Source organism: Ranitomeya imitator, chromosome 1, assembly GCF_032444005.1.
Source record: "Ranitomeya imitator isolate aRanImi1 chromosome 1, aRanImi1.pri, whole genome shotgun sequence".
Classification (NCBI taxonomy): Eukaryota; Metazoa; Chordata; class Amphibia; order Anura; family Dendrobatidae; genus Ranitomeya; species Ranitomeya imitator.
In genome coordinates this window covers 613,923,942-613,947,025 of record NC_091282.1, presented here as the reverse complement: position 1 = coordinate 613,947,025, position 23,084 = coordinate 613,923,942, and the positions used below count along the sequence as shown (strand labels likewise).

Below are 23,084 nucleotides of genomic sequence, written 5' to 3'. Positions count from 1 at the left end.
TTCACACTTCCGTCGGTACGGGCCCGTCGCAATGCATCGGGCCGATGTACCGACGGACGTTGTGAAATAACTGCAAGACATGGGCAGCGGATGCAGCTTTTCAACGCATCCGCTTCTCATTCTGCAGTCCGGGGAGGAGGGGGTGGAGTTTCGGTCGAAAATGGCGGACACGTAGCACAAAAAAAGTTACATTGAACTTTTTTTGTGCGTCACGTCCGCCAAAACACGATGGATCCGTCGCATGACGGATGCGACTTGTGCCCATCCATCGCGATCCGTCACTAATACAAGTCTATGGGCAAAAAACGCATCCTGCAAGTACATTTGCAAGATCTGTTTTTTGCCCATAACGACGGAGTACAAAAGACGGAAGTGTGAAAGTAGCCTAAGACACTGACTTGAGCGGGCGGACCTGCAGTACTATATGGACTATTTGTTTCCTGTTTGATACTCTCTTTGTGCCGGAAAAGGCTGTTTGTTTTCTATCCAAAGCATTTTATGCAGTTTTAATAAACTTGCTTGGACATTTCAGCAATACCGCTTCCTTTGCCTACCTCAACCGCAGCCGAGTGAGTACATATCTCTACAATCACTATACACAAGAGGACGCTTATGACAACACAGCATTTCTTAATTATGCCAGAAATTCAGTAGGCCCAGAATCATAAATTGTTGTCTGAAAGGAAGAGATAAGACCAAACAAATAATGGTGTGCACACCCAGCAAATATCAATTATAAGAAAAAAGTTTATTTGAACACCAAAAAAAACCCACACTACACAAGTTAAAACCATTTAAAACCAAGAGTACAAATACATAACAGTGGTAAGACACCCCCTAGGTATGACCGATATAAGGAATACAAAATGCCAAATGTATAATTGAAACACATATAATCCCTTGAGACATATCAATTAACCACAGTCCACATATACATATAACAAATGCATTGACAATCATGCAATGTTAGACAGGTATATTGGTTAGATCAAGCACCTATGTAAGCATAGAGAAGGACCCAAAACACAATTCAAATACTATAGAAGCATATAAATATATGCAACTGAATAATTATAAACATTCGTGGGGCCCAATGTAGCAGAGGTAAGTATACTACCTGTCTTTAAGCAGCAGAGAAAACACATAATAGCATCAAGTGTACCCTACAATGAAAGAAATCATGGGGTACAATTGGCTGTAATCTGAATCAACTAATCCCGTGGTAAGGAGCTCACAAAAAAGGCTCCAGTCTTACATAGGCTGCTTGATCTAACCTGCTTGATCTAACCAACTTGATCTAGGGTCACTGAACAATGATATTTGCTAACATGTTGATTACACATTGTACTGGGCCATACAATCTGTTGACTTGCAGACATTGAAAGATAAGCTATAAACAATTAAACAGTGGGAGTTATCCTCATTCACATCTTGCTCTTGACATCTGGATGCTGGCTTGAAGGACAGTTGTAAACTATATAATGACATTTTTTCCTCTGTTCCAAGAGAGACGTCTTGAAGAACCAGGTTTGGACAATCAGGTCACCTGGCAACATACCTCACTGCTCTCAGCTAGCTTTCTAAGCTTGTTGTTACCTCTTCTATGAGGGGGCCTGCCAAAAGTGGGGTGCTACCGGTGGGGGTAGTTGGCCCTGGACGTAGCTCTTATCCCAGCAAGTCAGCGGATGGGTGTGACTCTGTAACTCTGTGTGACTCTGTAATTTGAACCATTTTGGTTTTACACTCACCCTGTGCAGTTTGAGTAGTGTTCTGCCTACAGGAAAAAGGAAAGCAGGCGTTCAGTCGGATGTTCCTTGGTCCAGCTGGTTTTGGCTAGCGGATGAGGGCACCCGCTCAACCCAAGTCTTCACAGCGCTATCACCCCAGGCTCACATACAGAGCAGCAATCCCAGCTGCTATCATCATAAAGCCCTGCTCAGTTGGAGCCAAGACCAAGCTCGGAGTCTATGCAGCCGCACACTCCTGTCCGAGTGCCAAAAAAAAAAGGAGAGGGAGAAAGAGAGAGGGTGAATTAGAGTGAGGGAGAACAAGAGAGAATGACAGACACAATTAGAGAGAGGCTGAATGTGAAAGAGAACATTAACAAGAAAGAACAAGAGAGAGAGAGAGAAAACGTGAACGAGAGAAAATAGGGAGATAAAAATAGAGAGAAAACAAAAGCGAGAAAATGAGAGAGAATGAGAGAACATAAGAGAGGGCAGAAGAGAACATGCACAACAGAATGACAGAGAAGACACGAAAGAGTGAATGTGAAAACGAGACAGAATATGAGAAAACAAGACAAAGAACATGAATGAAAGAATATGAGAGAGAGCAAATGAAGGAGAGAATGCAAGAGAATGCGAGAGAGAGAGAGAGAGAGAGAAAGAAGGATGCTGTAGGTGTTCATCTTAGGAGGAACTGAACATGGCAATGTCATCCAAGTACGCCACTGCGTACTTCTCCAGTCCCCGAAGCAGGTGGTTGACCATCCGCTGGAAAGTGGAAGGAGCATTTTTCTATGCCGAATGGCATGACAGTGGACTCGTACAGTCCGAACGGGGTGATAAAGGCGGACATCTCCTGCGCCTCGGGAATCTGCCAGTATCCCTGACTCCGATCCATTTGGACAGATATTTTGCACCAGCTAACCGCTCAAGCAGCTCCTCGAGCATCAGAGGCTGTGATGGTGTTGAGCCCCTTGTAGTCCACGCAGAACCGGGTGGTCTGATCCTTCTTTGGCATGAAAACTACAGGTGAGGCCCAAACGCTTTTGGACCATTGAATCACACCCAGCTGTAACATCTCATCGATCTCCTGGCACATAACCTGCTGCACCTCGTCAGAGATCCGATAGGGTGTTCGCCGGAGTGGGGCATGATTTCCATTGTCCACATTGTGGACCGCTAACTCAGTCCTTCCAGGTTGGCTGGAGAACACGGCCCGGAAGGGTTCCAGTTTAGTCTGCAGCTGCGACTGCTGGGGTTCGGTTAACAAGGCACTGGACCCACCGGCCTTGGCTTGGGCCAGCATGTCCAGGAGAGGGGGGTGGGTCTTCCTCCCCGTCTTCGGGCAGGCTGTAGATCGGTAGGGTGTAGGCTTCACATTCGTGATGAGCTTTCATCATATTGATGTGAAAGGCCTTTCGCCTTCCCCAAGCTTGGTCAAGCATGACCACATAGGTGATTGGGTAGAGCTGTTGGTGGATGACGCACGGGACTTCCCAAGCTGCCTGAAGCTTACCCTTTGGTATGGGGACCAGCACCTACACCTTTTGACCCACTTGGTAGGTCCGCTCCCAGGCATTTTGGTCATACCAGTGCTTCTGATCAGCCTGAGCCTGCGTCATGTTGTCATTCACCAGCTGCGTCAAGGTCTGCATTTGTCACGGAGGTGCGTGAAAAACTCCACTATGGATGCTTCAGAAGGGTTTGGCTCCTCTGTCCAGGATTCCCTTACCAACCTAAGGGGTCCCCAGACTCGCCTGCCAAGGGAGAACCCCGTCGAGGTCTGCGGAACCTCACGCTAAGCGAACAGCAGGTGTGGGAGGTACCACTCCCACTCCCTTCCTTGGGTCTCCACCAGCATGCGTAGCATCTGTTTGATGGTACCGTTGAAGTGCTCACAGAAGCCATTGGTCTGTGGGTGATACACACTCGATACAAGACGCTTCTCCTGCATTCTGTTACAGAAAGACTCCATTAGGCAAGACACGAATTGGGTCCCTTGATTGGTAAGCATCTCCCTGCGAAATCCTTCCCATGAAAAGATGGCCAACAGTGCATCCGACACCTTATCCAGCCTAATTGAGGACAGAGCCACTGCCTCTGGGTACCAGGTAGCGTAGTCTACCACAGTAAGGATGTATTGCTTTCCAGAGCTACTGGGGACGGCCAGCGGGCCCACAATGTCCTCCGTGATCCTCTGGAAAGGCTCCTCTATCACTGGCAAAGGGTTCAGGGGAGCCTTAAGAGCAGGCCTCACCTTCCCCACTCTTTGGCAGATGATACTTGAACGGCAGTAGTTTGTCACATCTGTCCCCATCTTGGGCCAAAAGAAGTATTGAGAGAGCCGGGCCTTAGTTTTGCTGATCCCCAAGTGTCCAGCGAGTGGGATCTCATGGGCGATACGCATAACTCACCCCTGAATTCGTACGGGACGACCAGCTGTCTTTCCCTCAGCCACTCCTTTTGGGATTTTCCGGGTACTGTCTACCAGTACAACCTCCCTCGTTCCCCAAACACCCTCTCCTTATCAGTCACTGAGGTGGGCGTCTCGGCGAGGTGTCTCAAATTCTCCAGGCTCGCATCTGAATCATAGAATGGTAGAGTTGGAAGGAACCTCCTTGGTCATCTGGTCCAACGCCCTGCTCAAAGCAGGATTCACTAAATCATTCCAGACAGATGTCTGTCCAGCCTCTGTTTGAAAACTTCCATGGAAGGAGAACTCACCACCTCTCGTGGCAGCCTGTTCCACTCATTGCTCAACCTGTCCAAAAAATTTTTCTAATATCTAATCTGTGCCTTCTCCCATTCAGTTTCATCCCATTGCTTCCAGTCTTTCCTTGTGTAAATGAGAATAAACATGATCCTTCTACAATGTGACAGCCCTTGAGATATTTGAAGACAGCTATTAAGTCTCCTCTCAGTCTTCTTTTTTGCAAGCTTAACATTCCCAAATCCTGTAACCATTCCTCATAGGACATGATTTGCAGACCGGCCACCATTCTGGTCGCTCTTCTCTGAACTTGCTCCAGTTTGTTGATGTATTTTTTAAAATGTGGTGCCCAAAACTGGACACAGTATTTCAGATGAGATCTGACCAAAGAGGAGTAGAGGGCAAAAATGACTTTGCGTGGTCTAAACTGTATGCGTCTGTTAATACATCCCAGAATTGCATTTGCCTTTTTGGCTGCTGTATCACACTGTTGACTCAGGTTCAGTTTATGATCTATTAGTATACCCAAGTCTTTCACCTGTGCTGTTTCTTAGCCCTATTCCTCCCATTCTGTATATGCGTTTTTCATTTTTATTGCCCAGATGTAGTACTTTGCAATTTTCCTTGTTAAAAACCATTCTGTTAGTTGCTGCCCACTGCTCCAGTTTATTTATATCTTTTGGAATCCTCTCTCTCTTCTCTAGTATTAGCTATCCCTCCTAGCTTAGTGTCATCAGCAAATTTAATCAGTGTACCCTCAATTCCTTAATCTAAATCATTGATAAAGATGTTGATCAATACAGGGCCCAGGACAGAACCCTGTGGTAGCCCACTTGAGACATTCTTCCAACTGGATGTGCAGCCATTTATGACCACTCTTTGGGTCCGATCACTAAGCCAGTAACGAATCCACCTAACAGTTGCCTTGTCCATTCCATACTTAGTCATTTTTTCAATAAGGATGGTGTGAGATACTTTTTCAAATGCTTTGCTGAAGGCAAGATATACTATATCTACAGCATTTCCCTGATCCAACCAGTCAGTGATTCTGTCACAGATGGAAATTAAGTTAGTCTGACATGACTTAGTAGTTACAAACCCATGCTGACTCTGGTTAATCACTTAATTCTTATCCAAGTACTTACATACATGTGGTTTAATAATTTGTTCAAAGATCTTTCCTGGTATAGAAGTCAGACTCACTGGCCTATAGTTCCCTGGGTCCACCTTCTTCCCTTTTTTGAAGATAGGAACAACATTTGCTCTTCTCTAGTCTTCTGGGACTTCTCCTGTTCTCCAAGAATTTTCAAAGATTATGGAGAGTGGTTCAAAAATTTCTTCTCCTATCTCTTTCAGTACTCTGGGGTGTAATTCATCTGGACCTGGAGACTTGAATTCAATTATGTTAGCTAAGTGTTTCCTCACTGTCTTTCTGTTTATAGATATCCTGGCTTCTTCTATTCCTTTAATAGGACAGTAAAGATCAGTTGATGCTACCTTTCCTTTCTGAGAGAAAACAGATGCAAAATAGGAATTTAAAAGTTCGGCCTTCTCAACATCCTTTCTTACCATTTCATCATTTTCTTCCTGTAAAAATCCTATAGCATCTTTGACTTTTCTCTCTCTTTTGTCTTAAGGTACCGTCACACTAGACGATTTTACAACGAGAACGACAACGATCTGTGACGTAACAGCGTCCTCGTTAGCGATATCGTTGTGTTTGACACGCAGCAGCGATCTGGATCCCGCTGTGATGTCGCTAGTCGGCGCTGAAAGTTCAGAACTTTATTTTGTCGTTCGATTGGCGTGTATCGTTGTGTTTGACACCAAAAGCAACGACGCCAGCAACGATCATAGGGGCCGTCGCAGCGTCTTGCTCTAGCCAGGTAGGCGTTGTACATTAAAAAGGAGACGCCTTTACAATACATTGCAGTGACGCCCGTAATAGATTTAAATTTTAAACGTTTTCTTGGAAAATATCAATTTACCACGATCACATAAACTTCCCATACTATGATAGCCTAGGTCCAATACATATCGCCTGATTAATACAATAAAATATGCAATTACAAAGGATAGGGGACCGCCAAGTGATAAAGTATTACCTAAAATAAAAAAAAGGATACGCTATTACAAAAGGTGACTCCCTCTGTCCTGATAAAGCCTGGGAGGTGGTGTGTACATTCCATAAAGGAGGTCTTTACAATACATAACAATTACAAAAGGAGACGCCTTTACATTACATTATAACATTAAAAAGTGACCTCAGGACATGACTTTACAAAGGAGATGCCATTGTGTCGCAATAGTCTGTGATGTGGTGTCTACATTATAAATAAAGGGGGTCTTTATAATACATTACAATGACAAAGGGGAGGACATAATGACATTAAAAAAGGTGACGCCATAACATGACTTTACAAAAGGAGATGCCATCTGTCGCCACAGCCTACATGGGGATTACAACAGCCATTACAAAAAAAGGCTTTTACTTTATTTAATAAAAAAAAAATGGTGACGCCATAACGTTATACAATGGAGTGGGTGTGATGTCTCCCTGTGAACTGTGATAGGCCACAGCGGGATCATCTATAGGTAGGTTCTATAGCAAGGTTCCGATATAAAAAGCTTGAGTCAACTGTTCAATCACTTGTGCGTATTTCAACTACGAGCATCTTGCAATAGGTTGGAAATCCACAACTCTGCATCGTGTTCATTCTCCATCTCGTAAGCGTTCTGGTTGGAAATCAAGATCTTTGCAGCGTCTTTGTTTTATAACCTCTCGTGAGCGTCTTGTTTTGAAATCTGGAATTCTGCTCCGTATTGATTTAACATCTCGTGAGCGTCGTGGTTGTAAATCGAGACCTTTACATCGTTCTCTAGCTTCTTGTGAGCGACCTGGTTGGAGATTTTGAACTCATCAGCGTTCTTATTAAATCTTTCATGGTAATTTTTTTTTTTTTTTTTTTTTTTTTTTAATCTGCCATTTTCAAGCCCCAAAATTGTTATTAATAATATAAAAAAAGCATACGAACCATTCCATCCCTAAAATGGTGGCTACCAAAAGGAAAGAGCGCACGGCCCATCCCATACAAGAGAAGGCTGCTCACATTAGGAAAGGCACAGGGGCCACAACTTTCTTGCTTGATGTTGCTTCATTTTTTTATTTTTTTTTTAGATGTCTGCCAATGAACAAGACTGTGTTCGGGCACTCATAGAGATGTACCGCTCCCTGCCCTGCTTGTGGAAGATAAAGTCGGCGGATTACAGCAACCGCTACAAAAAGAAAGATGCGTATGAGAAGCTGGTGGCCATCTACAAGGAGCATCATCCCACTGAGACGGTGGATGAACACATTGTGCGTAAAAAAATCCAGGCTCTCCGCACAGTCTACAAAAAAGAGTTGAACAAGGTGGAAAAGTCGCTGAAGTCTGGGGCCGGAACTGACGACGTCTATGTGCCCAAGTTGTGGTACTATGACCTGCTGGCGTTCACTCGGGACCAGGAAATTCCTCGTCCGTGCCAGACTGTCACAAGCATATGTGCACCATCGCCTGAAGAGAACCTGCCCGAGTCTCCGGACGAGCATGTAAGTACCCCCTAGCTTCCCTTCTAGTAGCATGCCGTGTGTCTTGTAGGTTTATGAGACTGCATGGTTTCCAATAATAATGATTCACATTTTTCATGTTTAATCCCCCTGTTAATAACAGTTGTCACTTCCTGTTCTGAGAAGTATGTCCAAACAGTACTCCCCCCTCCTTTAAATGCATTTTTAATAATTTCCAAAGTCTATAACATAAAGATAAATACATTAACATATTGTGTCTTCCGCACATTTGTACGTACAGTATTGCTGCCCAATGTAGTTCAGCCCAGCTCTGAAAGCTCTGTAACCCCTGTGGTTTGCTACCTAGTTCGTCATAGCTTCCCATGAACAGGAATAGAGGTGTTGGAGAGGTGGGGCTCTAGGCTGAGTTGTTTGTATGTTATTGACTTTTAATTTTTTTTTCTTTTTGCTTGAATCGCAGGTGCCTCTTCAACAGCGGGAAAGACCAGAAGGGAACGATGTCCAGTCCCATCAGTCCTCCAGAAGCCCGTGTCTCGAGGATCAGAGACGTCCACAGCGGCCATCTCGCAAAAGAAAGTCGACAGCGGGGACACCTGTGGATCTCCTGGCAATGGCTAACAACATCTTGTCCAAGCATGCGGCAACCCAGCTCTCCGCATTCCCAACCTTGGTTGAGGAACGCTTAAAAAAATTGGACGTTACCCAACGATCTCACGCGGAGCGATTGATGTTTGACGTTCTGAACGCGGCAGCCGCTGGAAAACTGAGCGACACATCTATGTTGAACATCACCGAGCGTCAGCCCAGTAGCCAGTTTTATTTGGGACCACCACAGGAGCCCATGCACAGCACTCCTGTCCGCAGACCAGGCCCACATCATTCTCAGTTCTGGACACCACCTGCACCTCCTTCTTTTGCAGACTTTTCACAAGGACCTCCTACGTCCACGGACCGGTACAGCGAGATGGGCACCTACTATCAAAATTTGTAGGGATCTTGTCTTGAAAACACTAGAGACTTCAGTTTTATAACGTCCATAATCCACTCTGCCTACTGCCCTGCAGTCATTGGCCTGACGCCCGGTAATTAATCCTTGTGCCACATGAAAATGTCATGTGAAAACAAATAAAATATATATATTTTTCAAATTTGTCTCCATACTACGTGGCTCTCTGGATGGGCAAAATACTATGTGGGTGGGCAATATGCAAAGTGGACATGCATACTGTACAATACCAAATGCATTATAATCGGGATAGATTATATATATATATATATATATATATATATATAGAACAGCACAATGCTCACCAATAGCGGGTGCCTAGCCCCCTGGATAGAATGGTCCAAGCATTTATCCAACATATATACAAAATAGGAAAAAGAAGGCAGCACTCATAAAGTTTCATGTGAAAAAAATATGGAGATTTAATCGACCCACATCACTGCGCGACGTTTCGGCTCCCTGAGCCTTTTTCGAGCCTTGAAAAAGGTTCAGTGAGCTGAAACGTCGCGCAGTGATGTGGGTCGATTAAATCTCCATATTTTTTTCACATGAAACTTTATGAGTGCTGCCTTCTTTTTCCTATTTTGTATATATGTATGTATATATATATATATATATACATACACACACACACACATCATGAAAGCGCTAGGGCAGAAGAGGTTGTTGATTCCCATGGTTCATATGTTTAATACAGAAGTAGAGTATTTTCATAGTTCAATATTTTAATTGGAATGGAATAAAAAGAACAAGACAATGTACATAAATCAATATATCGTTATGTTGACATTGTTACTTGACAAAGAAATTGGTTGGGTTCTAAAAAGAATGGTACACGAGAGCGGATGAACAAAAACAAATGTAATCCATAATAAATGGTAAAAGATATGCCTACAGTTGCGCTACAATTGTTGGTGCTGCCATGAGACAGCCCCTGGACCATTGAAAAAGTCACAGTATTTTTCCCTGCAATTTGTCGCGTCATCATTGTTCCTTCCGGATCCCAGACTTTCCAGGCCAGAAACCCTGTGCTCATCTAGACGCCATTCTCCCTGGGTTATATCCCCGTTTGCAGGGTCAACAGAGTCTACATACTGTGGAGGGCTGTATGCAGTGGCATCACGGCGGCGCAAAAAGTTGTGGAGGACGCAACAAGCAAGAACCACAGAGTCTATAGACGATAGTTTCATGTTCATTGCAGTGTGGAAAACACGAAATCGGTTTGCCATGATTCCAAACGCATTCTCCACAACGCGTCTAGCTCTCGAAAGCCGGTAATTAAATATGCGCCGCTCAGGTGTCAGAGTTTTCTGGGAGAATGGCTTCAAAAGGTTGGGATGCAGTGGGAACGCCTCATCTCCGACAAACACAAAGTTCATGTTTTCAGTAGTGTCACTGTTGGGAGGCAAGGCCAGTTTGTTTTCTTTCAAGCGGTCCCCAAAATCGGTTAGCTCCAAAACTCCGCCATCAGATAATCTCCCGTTAATCCCTACAGACACACTTACAAATTCGTAGTTCGCATTAACGAGGGCCATCAGAATTACGCTGAAATAACCCTTATAGTTATAATAAAAGGAGCCGGAGTGTGGTGGTTGGGTGATGCGGACATGTTTCCCATCCAAGGCACCCCCGCAATTAGGGAACTGCCATTGCTCATGAAATCCCCTTGAAATCTCTTTCCAATCATCCGGGGTCTCCGGGAAAGGCATGTAATTTTGGTGTAAAGCAGAGATAATTGCTTTACATGTCTCCGGAATTATGACGCTGAGTAGGGTTCGGGAAATCGCAGCGCAGTAATGCAAGTCTTGCATAGACCTTCCAGTCGCCAGGAACCGGAGCGTAACAGCCAGTCTCTCATCCACAGGGACAGCAGCTCGCATCCTTGTATTTTGCCGCCTAATATAAGGTTCCACAGCTTCAAGTAGGAAATTAAATGAATCCTCGGACATTCTCAGGTAGTTCTTGAAATCATGCGGGTTGTTCTCCTTCAGTTCCCTGATTAGGCCCATGTGGGACAATTGATTCCTCTTCTGCAGCCACTGTCTGGTCCACATGCGGCGCTGTCGCTTTGCACGATTGTTTCGCGCTTCAGCCTCCAGCTGGTTCTGAGCTTCTAACAGCAATGCAGCCGCTACAATCGCAGGTACATCCGAAAGAGACATGGCAACCTGAAAAAGCACAATAAAAAATAATTATTACATATGATTTGCTAAAGTGACACAAGACAACCAATACTGTTAAATAGTGTTCACACATCTTTTTTTTTTTTTTTTTGGTTAGAAGGCAAAGTTGACATTAGCGTTTTGTTCGGTGCAGCCACGGCAATGCATGTGCCACTATATTTTACCTAGGGGCCTGAAATAACATGTGTTGCCCTATCGTTTTGTGAATCATGCGTCAGGACACAGAGGACGATGCATGATGTTTTTTTTTCTGACCCTAAAACCATGGAAAAGTTAATGCATGGGTCACAAAAAACGGCGTTGGGCATGTGCTCACATATCTGTTCAGCGTTACATCTCAGACGCTGCCCTGTTCTACAGAAATGTGAACATAGGATTTAATGGAAATTTATATTTACATGTGTAATAAGCAGCGTTTAACACTACAGCCGCACCTCATTAACATCCCAAAATTACGATACAAGCTACTACAAAACTGAAAGCAAGACAATAAACGCTGTGAGTTGGTAACGGGAACGCCCAAAAAAAAAAGGATGTCTGGAGCCGGCGTCACAAACGCGACGCTGTGCATAATCAGAGACGCTATAGCGATGCCGATCGCGCCGCAGCTAGGACCTCCTCTGGGCGTGGTTAGGCGGTGCCGTACAGCGTCTATCTTTAGAAAATGGCGGCGAGACAGCGCTGTGCTCCTCTGGGGCAGGCCGAGGTGCGTTTTTTTGTGGACAAGATGGATGCCCTCGACTATGAGGGACGGAGGAGCCGGCCTGCCCACCCAAATTTGCACAAGAATGCAGTGCTGGGCCGCATTGCAGAAATGATGGAGAGCAGGTTCAGCATCCGGCGCAGTGCGCTGCAACTGCGCAAGAAGTGGGCCGACCTGCGCTATAAGCAGCCACTCCATCTGGCACACTTGCGAGCGGAGGCAAAGCAAGGCAAGTATCAGAATGGTGGAATTGGAAGACGCACGGTACCGAGCGGGGGGAAATGGGATACTCGTGCCCGTGGTTGCCAACTTGTCCGGGACTTACGAGGACAAAAAATTAATATTTTCTTTTCAAATTTCTATAATGTCCAAGCGCAAAAATGCGTTGTCGCGTAAAAATTGGTCAGGTCATGAATTCCATAATCTCCACCCCCCATATTTAATTTATACGGATGTCCGCAATTGTAATCCCGATTGTCCTGAAATCATTACGTGGAGGTTGGCAACCCTGCTCGCACTGCCAGTAGGGGGAAACAGGAGACGTGCACTGCCGTGAGGTGCTTCCTATGTTCTATATATGTAATTACATTTAGCTTGTCAAAATTGATTTTTACTCCTTCCCGCAAATGGCCTCTTTTTTTTTTTTTTCTACAGCTCTGTACTTTTGTTGTCTAAACATGGCGATTTCTTTTTTTTATTTTTTTGTGTAGAGAGACGCCGCCGGCACCAGAGGGCACTGGCCTCCACCACAGCGGCCAGCAGCAGGCCACAGCCTGGACCGTCACGTAAGTTATCCATCATTCATTTCAATTTTATAACTGCATATGGGACTTTACAGGGGAGCAGAAATATAGAATACATTACAGATGCAGCCGAATTTCGATAGGCTCCTAACTTTAGCTGTCAATGTTGTCTAGTTTTATTGTGATGTCTACAGCTCTGTACTTTTGTTGTCTAAACATGGCGATTTCTTTTTTTTATATTTTTGTGTAGAAAGACGCCGCCGGCACCAGAGGGCACTGACCTCCACCACAGCGGCCAGCAGCAGCCCACAAGCTGGACCGTCACGTAAGTTATCCATCATTCATTTCAGGCTCCTAACTTTTGCTGTCAATATTGTCTAGTTTTATTGTGATGTCTACAGCTCTGTACTTTTGTTGTCTAAACATGGTGTTTCTTTTATTTTTGTGTAGAGAGACGCCGCCGGCTACAGAGGATACTATCCTCCCCCACATCTTCCAGCAGCAGCAGCAGCAGCCCACAAGCTGGACCGTCACGTAAGTTATCCATCATTCATTTCAAAATTATAACGGCATATGGGACATAAGAGGTGAGCTGAAATATTGTATACATTACAGATGCAGTAACCCCACCACAGGCCACTACTCCGCCCTTCCGCTACCCATCTTCCTCCCCCGGCTCGGCATCATTCTCCCCAGAGGCGAGCATTCGTAAGTGACGATAAACTGCGAGCGGTTCCCCACAGCGAGTTCAATTGTTAAACAGATATGATTTTGATTCCTTTTAGCTCCGGGAACTCTGGCCCGAGACAGGGGATGGGTGGTCAGCAGCTCCAGTGATGGACAACAGGCGTCCCTTCTCCGTAAGTATACAGACAGTGGGAGGGGTTATCGGTGGGATGTCACATTTGAAAGCGACTAATAAAATGCAACCAAAAAAAAAAAAAGACCTCTGGGACAGGACAAAAAAAAATGACTTTTATTCTATCTTCTATCTACAGAACCGGACACTGTGAGAGAGCTGCTGGCCAAACAAGAGGGACTGGAGCGGACAGTAGCGCTCTTGGAGCGCACAGTAGTGCTGCTGCAGCATCAAGTGCAGCAACATGGACGCACGCTGCGACACCTTTTGGCGCGCGGGCGTTAAAAATGTTTTTTTTTCTGTTTTTCTTGACAGATGTTAGTGTTTTGTTGAAAAAAAAAAAAAATCAGTTCAGTTTCTAAAAAAAAAAAAATTTCGTTCCTTTAAGTTGTGTGCTGTTTTATTTACTAGCGGAGCACGCCAGGGCCAGCCAAGGCAGACACAAGAGAATTAGTTAACCTTTCCATATAGTGTGTGCAAAATTGGCAGACAGCTAGTTTACCTTTCCATATGGTGTGTGCAAAATTGGCAGACAGCGCAACTGAGTTTGCAAACCGCATAGTAATGCCTCCATCTTGTGCGTCTGCTTGCCAGATGCACAAGATGGCTGCCGGAGGTGTTTTATCCATCATTACACCATATACATAGATAAAGATTATTGAATAGCCATAACTATACACAAAAGAAACAAACAACTGAAAAACATTTCATACCGTTGATGAGCAAGAAAAGAAACGATGAAGACGCCTGCAGTAGAATACGTTCTAGACAGAACGTCCACGGGAGAAGAGGATCGTAGCTGGCGAAGGATCGTTCCGAACAGGACGCTGGAAAGGCAGAAGACCGTGAAGACACAGCGCTCCAACAATATGAATCAATCGCTGTAGAGTTGCGGTTTATATTCCGGGACGCCGTAACGTCACATCCTGGGTGTCTCCCTGTGCATAAAACACACCTATCTGGCTACGTCTGCATCGTTAGATCGTTACACTCTTGCTGTGTGACACTGAGCAAACGACTAGCGAGGACGATCTGTGAGTCGCTGTTACGTCACTGTATCGCTCCAGCATCGTTCGTAGGTTGGTGTGTTTGGCATCTCTGCAGCGACCTAAACAGCGACGTTCCAGCGATCTTATTTTGGTCGGATCGTTGTCGTTCTCGTTGTAAAATCGTCTAGTGTGACGGTACTATTACCCCCAAAATCCTTTTTTTTTGCTTTTGACATCTCTTGCAAGCCTTAATTCATTGTCAGCTTTAGATAATCTGAATTGTGCCCTGCAGGTTCTGCAGACAGCATGATATTCTTCTTTAGATATGCCTCCCTCTTTCCATTTGATAAACATTTATTTCTTCTTTTTTAGCATGTGTTTAAGTTCTGTGTTCATCCATTCTGGTTTCCTGAAATTCTTTGCATTCTTCCCTCTTTTTGGAATTGTTAATGATTGTGCTTTGAGAATCTCATATTTTTAAGATTTCCCATCCTTCCTGGACATTTTTGTCCTCAAGTATATCCAGCCATTGGATCCCTCCGATTCTCTTTCTGAGTCCCTTAAAATCTGCTGTTCTGAAATCTAACTCTGAAGTCTGAGTCTTCACAGGTCTTCCTCCTCTAGTTATCCAAAATTCTAAAATAGCATGGTCACTACATCCGTGGGTCCCAGCCATGCTTACCTTCTAAACCATTTCCTCCTTGTTTATAAGGATTAGATCCAAGGTAGCAGATCCCCTTGTTTTGTTCCTTACATTTTGGAAGATAAAGTTGTCAGCAAGAGAGGATAAGAATTTGCTTGACCTGTTAGTTTTGCCTGAGAGAGATTCCCAACAAATGTCTGGATAGTTGAAATCTCCCATGAACCCCATGTCATATTTTTTGGAGAATTTGGCCACTTGATGCATTAAGAATTCATCCATATCTTCAGCTTGCACAGGCGGCCTGTAGTAAATGCCTACAATGGTGTCCTTTCCGTTGTTCTCTCCTTGTATTCTTACCCAAACAGTTTCCACAGAACTCCCCGTCTCTGAAACTTCAATATCTGTGCAGATATATGATTTTCTAACATACAATGCAACACCTCCTCATTTATCAAGTCTGTTTCTTGCATATAATTTGTATCCTTCTAGCCTTGTATTTCAATCATCTGTATCATCCCACCAAGTTCCAATTACGTCATATTTCTTCTCCCGTGTTAATAATTCCAATTCTCCTTGTTTCTTGCCCATGCTTTGTGCATTTGTATAGAAACATTTTAATTTCTATACAGTGCAGAGCAGCCTGGAACTCCTGGCTGGAGGCAGCCAGAAGCAACGTCAGGGTCCCTTCCCCACGGGAACCCTCTGGGACCTGCTCTGGGTCCATCTCTGGTTCAGTCACCCCTGTGACTAAGGAGGGTCCAGAAGGCAGAACGTTATCCACGTTTTGAGCACTCTGACTGCGGGGACAGCAGCTACATAGGCTGTCTCCCCGGAGATTTCCACAGACCCATCAGCCGGCACTGCTATGGGTACTACCTCCCCATCCACCCCCAACATCTCTGGAGCAGTGCTACTTATGGGGTAGTTACCTTCCTCTGTGGCACTGGTCAATTGCACGGCATCACCTTCCTCAAGGTTCCCATGCATCTCCCCATTTCCCTTAGCACAATCGCTGCTCATGTTAGGGGTTCCTCAGCCATACTACCCTGCAGAGTGACATGGCTGGGCACTCCTGTACCTGTGAACACATCACTCCTAGGAAACAAATGGTTATCAGGTTAAACATGCATATTTTCATCATCCGCATCATCAGTATTACCCTCTGCATTTTCAGAAAAATCATTATCAAGTACATTATTAACCGGTAAAGCATTGTCAGGTAACACATGCAATTTCCCATCGCTATCATCAGCATTCGATTGGGGAGGGGAGTCAGGGACATAATATGCAAACATCCACCCCAAATTAGTCCCCAATAAAACATCAGTGGGCAAGTTATCAGACAGCCCCATTTCCTTCACCCGCTCCTGACACCCCAATCTATATACATCAGGGCCATTAGCAGGGGACAGCGGATGCCCCCAATCCCAGTGACAGTCAGGTTTTATCCTGGAAAAATCTCTTCAGGGGCTGCCAGTTTGGGTCGGATGAGGGTTCGTTCGGCCCCATGTTCTTGAGGCCTGTAGCGACAAGGCCCTCCACGGTGACGTACTGCACGTTGTCATACACCCTCCCAATCACCCCACCCACAAAAGAACTGCTGCATTAGGCCCTGGGTCCTTAGCTGGGGTGTTCTTCTGCTTCTCTGGACAGTGGGCACTGATATGATCAGTCCGTTTGCAGGAAAAACAGTGGCAAAGGTTGGTGGTAGGTCTGATGTTGTTGGCAATGGGGAAAGGGCCTCCGGTGAGTCGGCTGGTGGAGTTAATGCAGTTGGTTGCAGGCTTACCAGCTGGCGGTGACTGGCTTCCGGACCTCCGATTTATGGTTGGCCTCATAGATGTCCGTAATCTGCGCTGCTTTATCCACATCTTTGGGCTCTTGGTCCATCACGAACTGTCGCATCTCAGCTGGACAAAGATGTAAGAACTGGTCTTTGATCATCAGGTCCCGCAGCGGTGCAAAGGTGGTCACTGACAATCCTTGGGGCAACTGGTCAAAGTGGGTCACGAGTCCATCGCCACATTGCCGTAACTGTCGTGTGGGCCACATTGGAGGTTCCGGATCTTTCTACGGTAAACCTCAGGAGTCAGATGGTACTTCTTTATCTGGGCCTGCTTGATGGTCTCATAGTCACCATCTTGGTCTTGAGTTAGAGCAGAAAATGCCTCCAGAGCTTTGCCTCTTAGCCCTGGGGTCAGGTATCGGGCCTATTCATCATCTGGCAGTCGATACTCTCTGCAGGCCTTCTCAAAGGCCCTAAGAAAAGTGTCCAAGTCCCCGTCCTTTTCCATCACAGGAAAGTGCTCTGGATGGGGTTTAGGGGACAGAGCGCTGCTGGACTCACTGCTCCACGAGGTAGAAGGTACAGCTCTGAGTTCTGCCAGCCGCAGTTCAAGATTTCTCTGGGCCTCTCGCTCAGCTCGGGCCTCCTGCTGGTATTGCTGGATCAGCCTCAGACGTCCATCACGGTCGTCGGAGGGGAGTTCCAAGGCCGCCTGCAGGTGGGGGTCCAATCCGCCCTGGTTGGATGTAGGGCCGGCATTCAGTGATTGGCCCTCGGCAGCAGCACCACCTGCAACAGTGCTGGCTTCTGCGTCCACTGGGCTCTGAGAACCGGCTTGGTCCGCTTCAAATTGCACCAGTTCCGTGACCATTTGGACCTGGGTTTAGCCATGGGAGTCCAGGCCGTGGTACATGCAGATTCACAGAAGAGTGTCCTTATTCTGCTGGGTGTACCAGTGCTTTCCTTTTGCAGTCATCATTGTCAAATAAAAGATAGGATAGAAAAACAAAGAGAAAGGGAGAGGGTAATCGAAAGTACACACGGTATCTTCTCAGGACTAGTAAACACTGAGCTCGTTTCCTCGCAAGAACTGTGCAAGTTTTAGTGAGAGGAATGATTGCTCAAACCAGATCACTAATGCTCTATGATCCCACCGCTGCCACCAATATGTCCCGAATCACAGGGAGGATAACTTTATCATCCCCACCGCTCACACCAATATGTAATTAACTGGGGTTTTATGGTTGCCCAGTTCTTTTCTGAAGGGGATTTATCTATGTCCCACTTCCCAATTTCGGTTTGGAACCTGCAGATTTCTTGTGCCCCCGTTCCCTCAGGTCAGACAGGGTACTGCACCTAGGATAATTAGTCACCAGAAAGGCTGCCTTACTTTGTACTGGCTAATGGGCACACTGCTGCGAGGGCAATATAACTACTCCCACTCAGGCGGGAACAATAATTATCAACGCCGTCCATCGCTACCAGTTTTCCCCAAAAGCGCAGGACAATTTCCGCTGCCACCAGCTCCGATTTCTTAATTAATAACGGGTCCGGAGCCAACCCAAATTAGTAGCGTAATTCACTTTGAGGACGTAACCGTACATTATAGAGCAAGGAGAAACAAAGCTAGTAATTTTATATATTTTACTCCAAAAGATAGGCAGTGTTTACCAAAGGGTAAAAAGATATTATAAAATGAGACGATTATGTATATACAGACGATTAGAAATAAAAAAGATTAAAGTTAAAAGAAACACTTACAGTTCTCTCAAATAATTTCAGATCATAGCAAACCATGTGGCTGGGGAGGGGTGAACATCAAAATGCATCGGAGCAGCTTGCAGAGCTACTGTTAGCTCTTTTCTTGAGCAAAGACTCACTCATAACTCAGTAGGGTTAAGATATGCCCTCTGGTCCTGACATCACTGAGCGGGCTGAGTTATGAAATGCACTCCTCTTTTCTCAGAGGGACTGAAGCATACTGAAAGCTCCTAGTTGTCCTAGCTCAGGGGTGGCACCCCCTATAGCGACCACGGAACTACCATACTTCCGGGCATGAGCTGGGCATTAATTTGAGCCCAAACATCATGTGGTTATGAGCCTCTGTTAAGCAGCAATCCATTTATCCTTTTCCGCTAGAAAACGCACTGTGTGATCGCCCAGCCGATGCAGAGGCCAAAAAAGTATTTGTCCTGCTTCCAGACCTAATCTGCGTGATTATATTCCAGTTTAAGAGAACAAAGGGAAGGCCCCATCGGCCATGTGCTTTTTGCAGGCAGCTGAGTAAGCCTGCTCACAGCACACTGGTTTCACATTACAGCTGCACGCAGAGGGGAGGGAGTTGCCTGCAGGCCAAGAGAGAGGGAAAGCTTTCTAGGCAGTGTGAAGAGGGGTGGGGGGGGTCAGAGAGCCCACAGCGTGTGTCTGCCACCATGGTACCTTCTAAAAAATTACTCAGAACATGGCATTTTTACATTATCATGACACCCACCATGACACCAATGAGAGGCCACTTCTCTGGAATCCACACCTACACCAGGTCTCACCTGACATGACATCAAGGAGGCACCATTCTGAAAATGTCCCCAGCACCAGGTGTTATCCTCCATTACATCAATGAGCGGCCACTGCTTTTGGATTCTCACAAGCACCAGGACTCACCATTCATGACATCTTTGAGAGGCCAATGCTCTGGAATCATCCCAGGGACAAGGCATCGCCCTCCATGACATCAATAAGCAGCCTCACCAGCACCAAGTCTCACCTGCCATAACACCAATGAGCAACCATCATTCTGGAAATCTCCCCACCACCAGGAGTTATCCTACATGACATCAATGAGCGACCATTGCTCTGGAATTGTACCAAGGACCAGGCTTCACCCTCCATGACATCAATGAGCAGCCACTGCCCTGGGATCCTACTTGGCACCAGGTCTCACCCACCATAACATCAATAAGAGGCCACTTCTCTGAAATCCACACCTGCACCAGGTCTCACCTGCCATGACATCAAGAAGGCACCATTCTGGAAATCTCCCCAGCACCAGGTGTTATCCTCCATTACATCAATGAGTGACCAATGTTCTGGGATTCTAACTAGCACCTCCCAAGTATTTACAAGGAAATACTGATATAATCATATAGTACTGTACTATAGCAATTTAATAATACATGCTCCTCAACATTGAAAACACAGTACAATGAAGAAAAAGTCATGGGAGTATGGAAATCACATGGCTAAATATGCCACTATGGCTACATATAATCTCAGCGATAGCAGACAAAGGTGTAAGTGCAAAACAAAAGAAAGTCAAAACCGCACCCTTTTCTTTATAGATTGAAGGTCTCAGCGGACACAAGGGCACATGTCCAAAACCAAGGAGCCCACCATGGACAGTACCAAGACCACAGAGAACAAAAAGACAGCGCCACAATGGATGGTGAAAAAATAAGAGCTTACATTTATTCTGCCTCCGGTAGCGACGTTTCGGTCAACAGACCTTTATCAAGCACAGTATACAGCGTTCTAACCACCATTATATACACATAACCCCTCCCACTAATTAACATAGCACCAATTGGTTGTCAATGCAAAAGTGAAAAAAACACATAATAACCTTAACACATACACAAAAATATTAAAAACAGTCCCATAGAGTCATTACCACAAAGGCCCTTCACATACTAGGCAGTTAAATAGCTCTGATCACTCTTATGAGTAAATCATATAATTTCAGAGCTCAATCAATACACAGCATTACCGTCACCATGGCGATAACCACCCCCACAGGTATGCCCTTTTAGTGCGCAAGCCAATCACGGTAGTAGCTACACCCCAACCCAAAGCACACACCAGTGTCCATGTCCACTCGCAATGTCCAGACCCTATCAATCAAACATTGATAGGCGAGATCGATGCAGCTGTGAATCATGAGTTCCTCCATGTGCGTAGTTGGATCAATCCTCTGGTGAGCACACAGCTGGCCAAACTGTGCATGTCCAAGTTAACCCCGGCTTGCGCTTCTCCGGTGAAAGTATTGCGCATGTCATCCAAAGTCCTTCCCAGTCAGCGGTGTCTAAGTACTGAAAGGCACTCGCTGCGAATGTCCCAATCCAAAGGCTCCCTCTGGTCTGCCAAACCGCGCACACCTCCCGGAGTCGCAACAGCCAACCCATTTTCTTCACATCGCTGGATCGAGAATGTGCCCAGGGTACATAAAATCCAAAATATTATACATATGGAAAATCTTGTAGTGTGTAGGTATATATATATATATATTTATGCTGCCATAAATGTGGATCAATTATCAAGACAACTTACATATCCATATATAGTTATACTACGTATAATTTGTGTAATCAGCTTGTTCAACACAATAAATTCATGTAATGTATGCATTCATTATTTATTTTGCTATGTTCCGGTTGTGTCTGATGTTGCACGTTTTTTTTTTTTTGCATGTACATGAATTTATTGTGTTGAACAAGCTGATTACACAAATTATACGCAGTATAACTATACAGGTCCTTCTCAAAAAATTAGCATATAGTGTTAAATTTCATTATTTACCATAATGTAATGATTACAATTAAACTTTCATATATTATAGATTCATTATCCACCAACTGAAATTTGTCAGGTCTTTTATTGTTTTAATACTGATGATTTTGGCATACAACTCCTGATAACCCAAAAAACCTGTCTCAATAAATTAGCATATTTCACCCATCCAATCAAATAAAAGTGTTTTTTAATAACAAACAAAAAAAACATCAAATAATAATGTTCAGTTATGCACTCAATACTTGGTCGGGAATCCGTTGGCAGAAATGACTGCTTCAATGCGGCGTGGCATGGAGGCAATCAGCCTGTGACACTGCTGAGATGTTATGGAGGCCCAGGATGCTTCAATAGCGGCCTTAAGCTCATCCAGAGTGTTGGGTCTTGCGTCTCTCAACTTTCTCTTCACAATATCCCACAGATTCTCTATGGGGTTCAGGTCAGGAGAGTTGGCAGGCCAATTGAGCACAGTAATACCATGGTCAGTAAACCATTTACCAGTGGTTTTGGCACTGTGAGCAGGTGCCAGGTCGTGCTGAAAAATGAAATCTTCATCTCCATAAAGCATTTCAGCCGATGGAAGCATGAAGTGCTCCAAAATCTCCTGATAGCTAGCTGCATTGACCCTGCCCTTGATGAAACACAGTGGACCAACACCAGCAGCTGACATGGCACCCCACACCATCACTGACTGTGGGTACTTGACACTGGACTTCAGGCACTTTGGCATTTCCTTCTCCCCAGTCTTCCTCCAGACTCTGGCACCTTGATTTCCGAATGACATGCAAAATTTGCTTTCATCAGAAAAAAGTACTTGGGACCACTTAGCAACAGTCCAGTGCTGCTTCTCTGTAGCCCAGGTCAGGCGCCTCTGCCGCTGTTTATGGTTCAAAAGTGGCTTTACCTGGGGAATGCGGCACCTGTAGCCCATTTCCTGCACACGCCTGTGCACGGTGGCTCTGGATGTTTCCACACCAGACTCAGTCCACTGCTTCCTCAGGTTCCCCAAGGTCTGGAATCGGTCCTTCTCCACAATCTTCCTCAGGGTCCGGTCTCCTCTTCTCGTTGTACAGCGTTTTCTGCCACATTGTTTCCTTCCAACAGACTTACCATTGAGGTGCCTTGATACAGCACTCTGGGAACAGCCTATTTGTTGAGAAATTTCTTTCTGGGTCTTACCCTCTTGCTTGAGGGTGTCAATGATGGCCTTCTTGACATCTGTCAGGTCGCTAGTCTTACCCATGATGGGGGTTTTGAGTAATGAACCAGGCAGGGAGTTTATAAAAGCCTCAGGTATCTTTTGCATGTGTTTAGAGTTAATTAGTTGATTCAGAAGATTAGGGTAATAGGTAGTTTAGAGAACCTTTTTTCTTGATATGCTAATTTATTGAGACAGGTTTTTTGGGTTATCAGGAGTTGTATGCCAAAATCATCAGTATTAAAACAATAAAAGACCTGACAAATTTCAGTTGGTGGATAATGAATATATAATATATGAACGTTTAATTGTAATCATTACATTATGGTAAATAATGAAATTTAACACTATATGCTAATTTTTTGAGACGGACCTGTATATGGATATGTAAGTTGTCTTGATAATT

At 45.0% G+C, this 23,084-nt stretch overlaps 2 protein-coding genes and 1 long non-coding RNA gene across 3 annotated transcripts; 2 read left to right on the top strand and 1 right to left on the bottom strand.

Annotated features, from left to right (window-relative positions):
- The first annotated feature begins 7,449 nt into the window (after positions 1-7,449).
- On the top strand, positions 7,450-8,996 carry LOC138679877 (uncharacterized). The gene is made up of 2 exons (XM_069767835.1): positions 7,450-8,026; positions 8,466-8,996. The coding sequence occupies exons 1-2, from the start codon at positions 7,616-7,618 to the stop codon at positions 8,994-8,996; spliced, it is 942 nt and encodes a 313-aa protein (XP_069623936.1). The 5' UTR covers positions 7,450-7,615.
- A 722-nt stretch (positions 8,997-9,718) lies between these two features.
- On the bottom strand, positions 9,719-14,613 carry LOC138637533 (uncharacterized). Its single transcript, XM_069726313.1, has 2 exons — positions 14,213-14,613; positions 9,719-11,179 (listed from the first exon to the last, which is right to left on the bottom strand). The coding sequence occupies exon 2, from the start codon at positions 11,171-11,173 to the stop codon at positions 9,914-9,916; it is 1,260 nt and encodes a 419-aa protein (XP_069582414.1). The 5' UTR covers positions 11,174-11,179; positions 14,213-14,613; the 3' UTR covers positions 9,719-9,913.
- Positions 12,803-13,808, top strand: LOC138637542 (uncharacterized). The gene is made up of 3 exons (XR_011312405.1): positions 12,803-13,174; positions 13,256-13,348; positions 13,426-13,808. It is a non-coding gene; the product is annotated as an uncharacterized lncRNA (long non-coding RNA).
- Positions 14,614-23,084: the final 8,471 nt, after the last annotated feature.

Coding starts and splice junctions, on each gene's coding strand:
- LOC138679877 (XM_069767835.1), top strand. CDS start 7,616: ATGTCTGCCAATGAACAAGACTGTGTTCGGGCACTCATAGAGATGTAC. Junction 8,027..8,465: donor CCGAGTCTCCGGACGAGCAT/GTAAGTACCCCC, acceptor CTTGAATCGCAG/GTGCCTCTTCAACAGCGGGA.
- LOC138637533 (XM_069726313.1), bottom strand. CDS start 11,173: ATGTCTCTTTCGGATGTACCTGCGATTGTAGCGGCTGCATTGCTGTTA.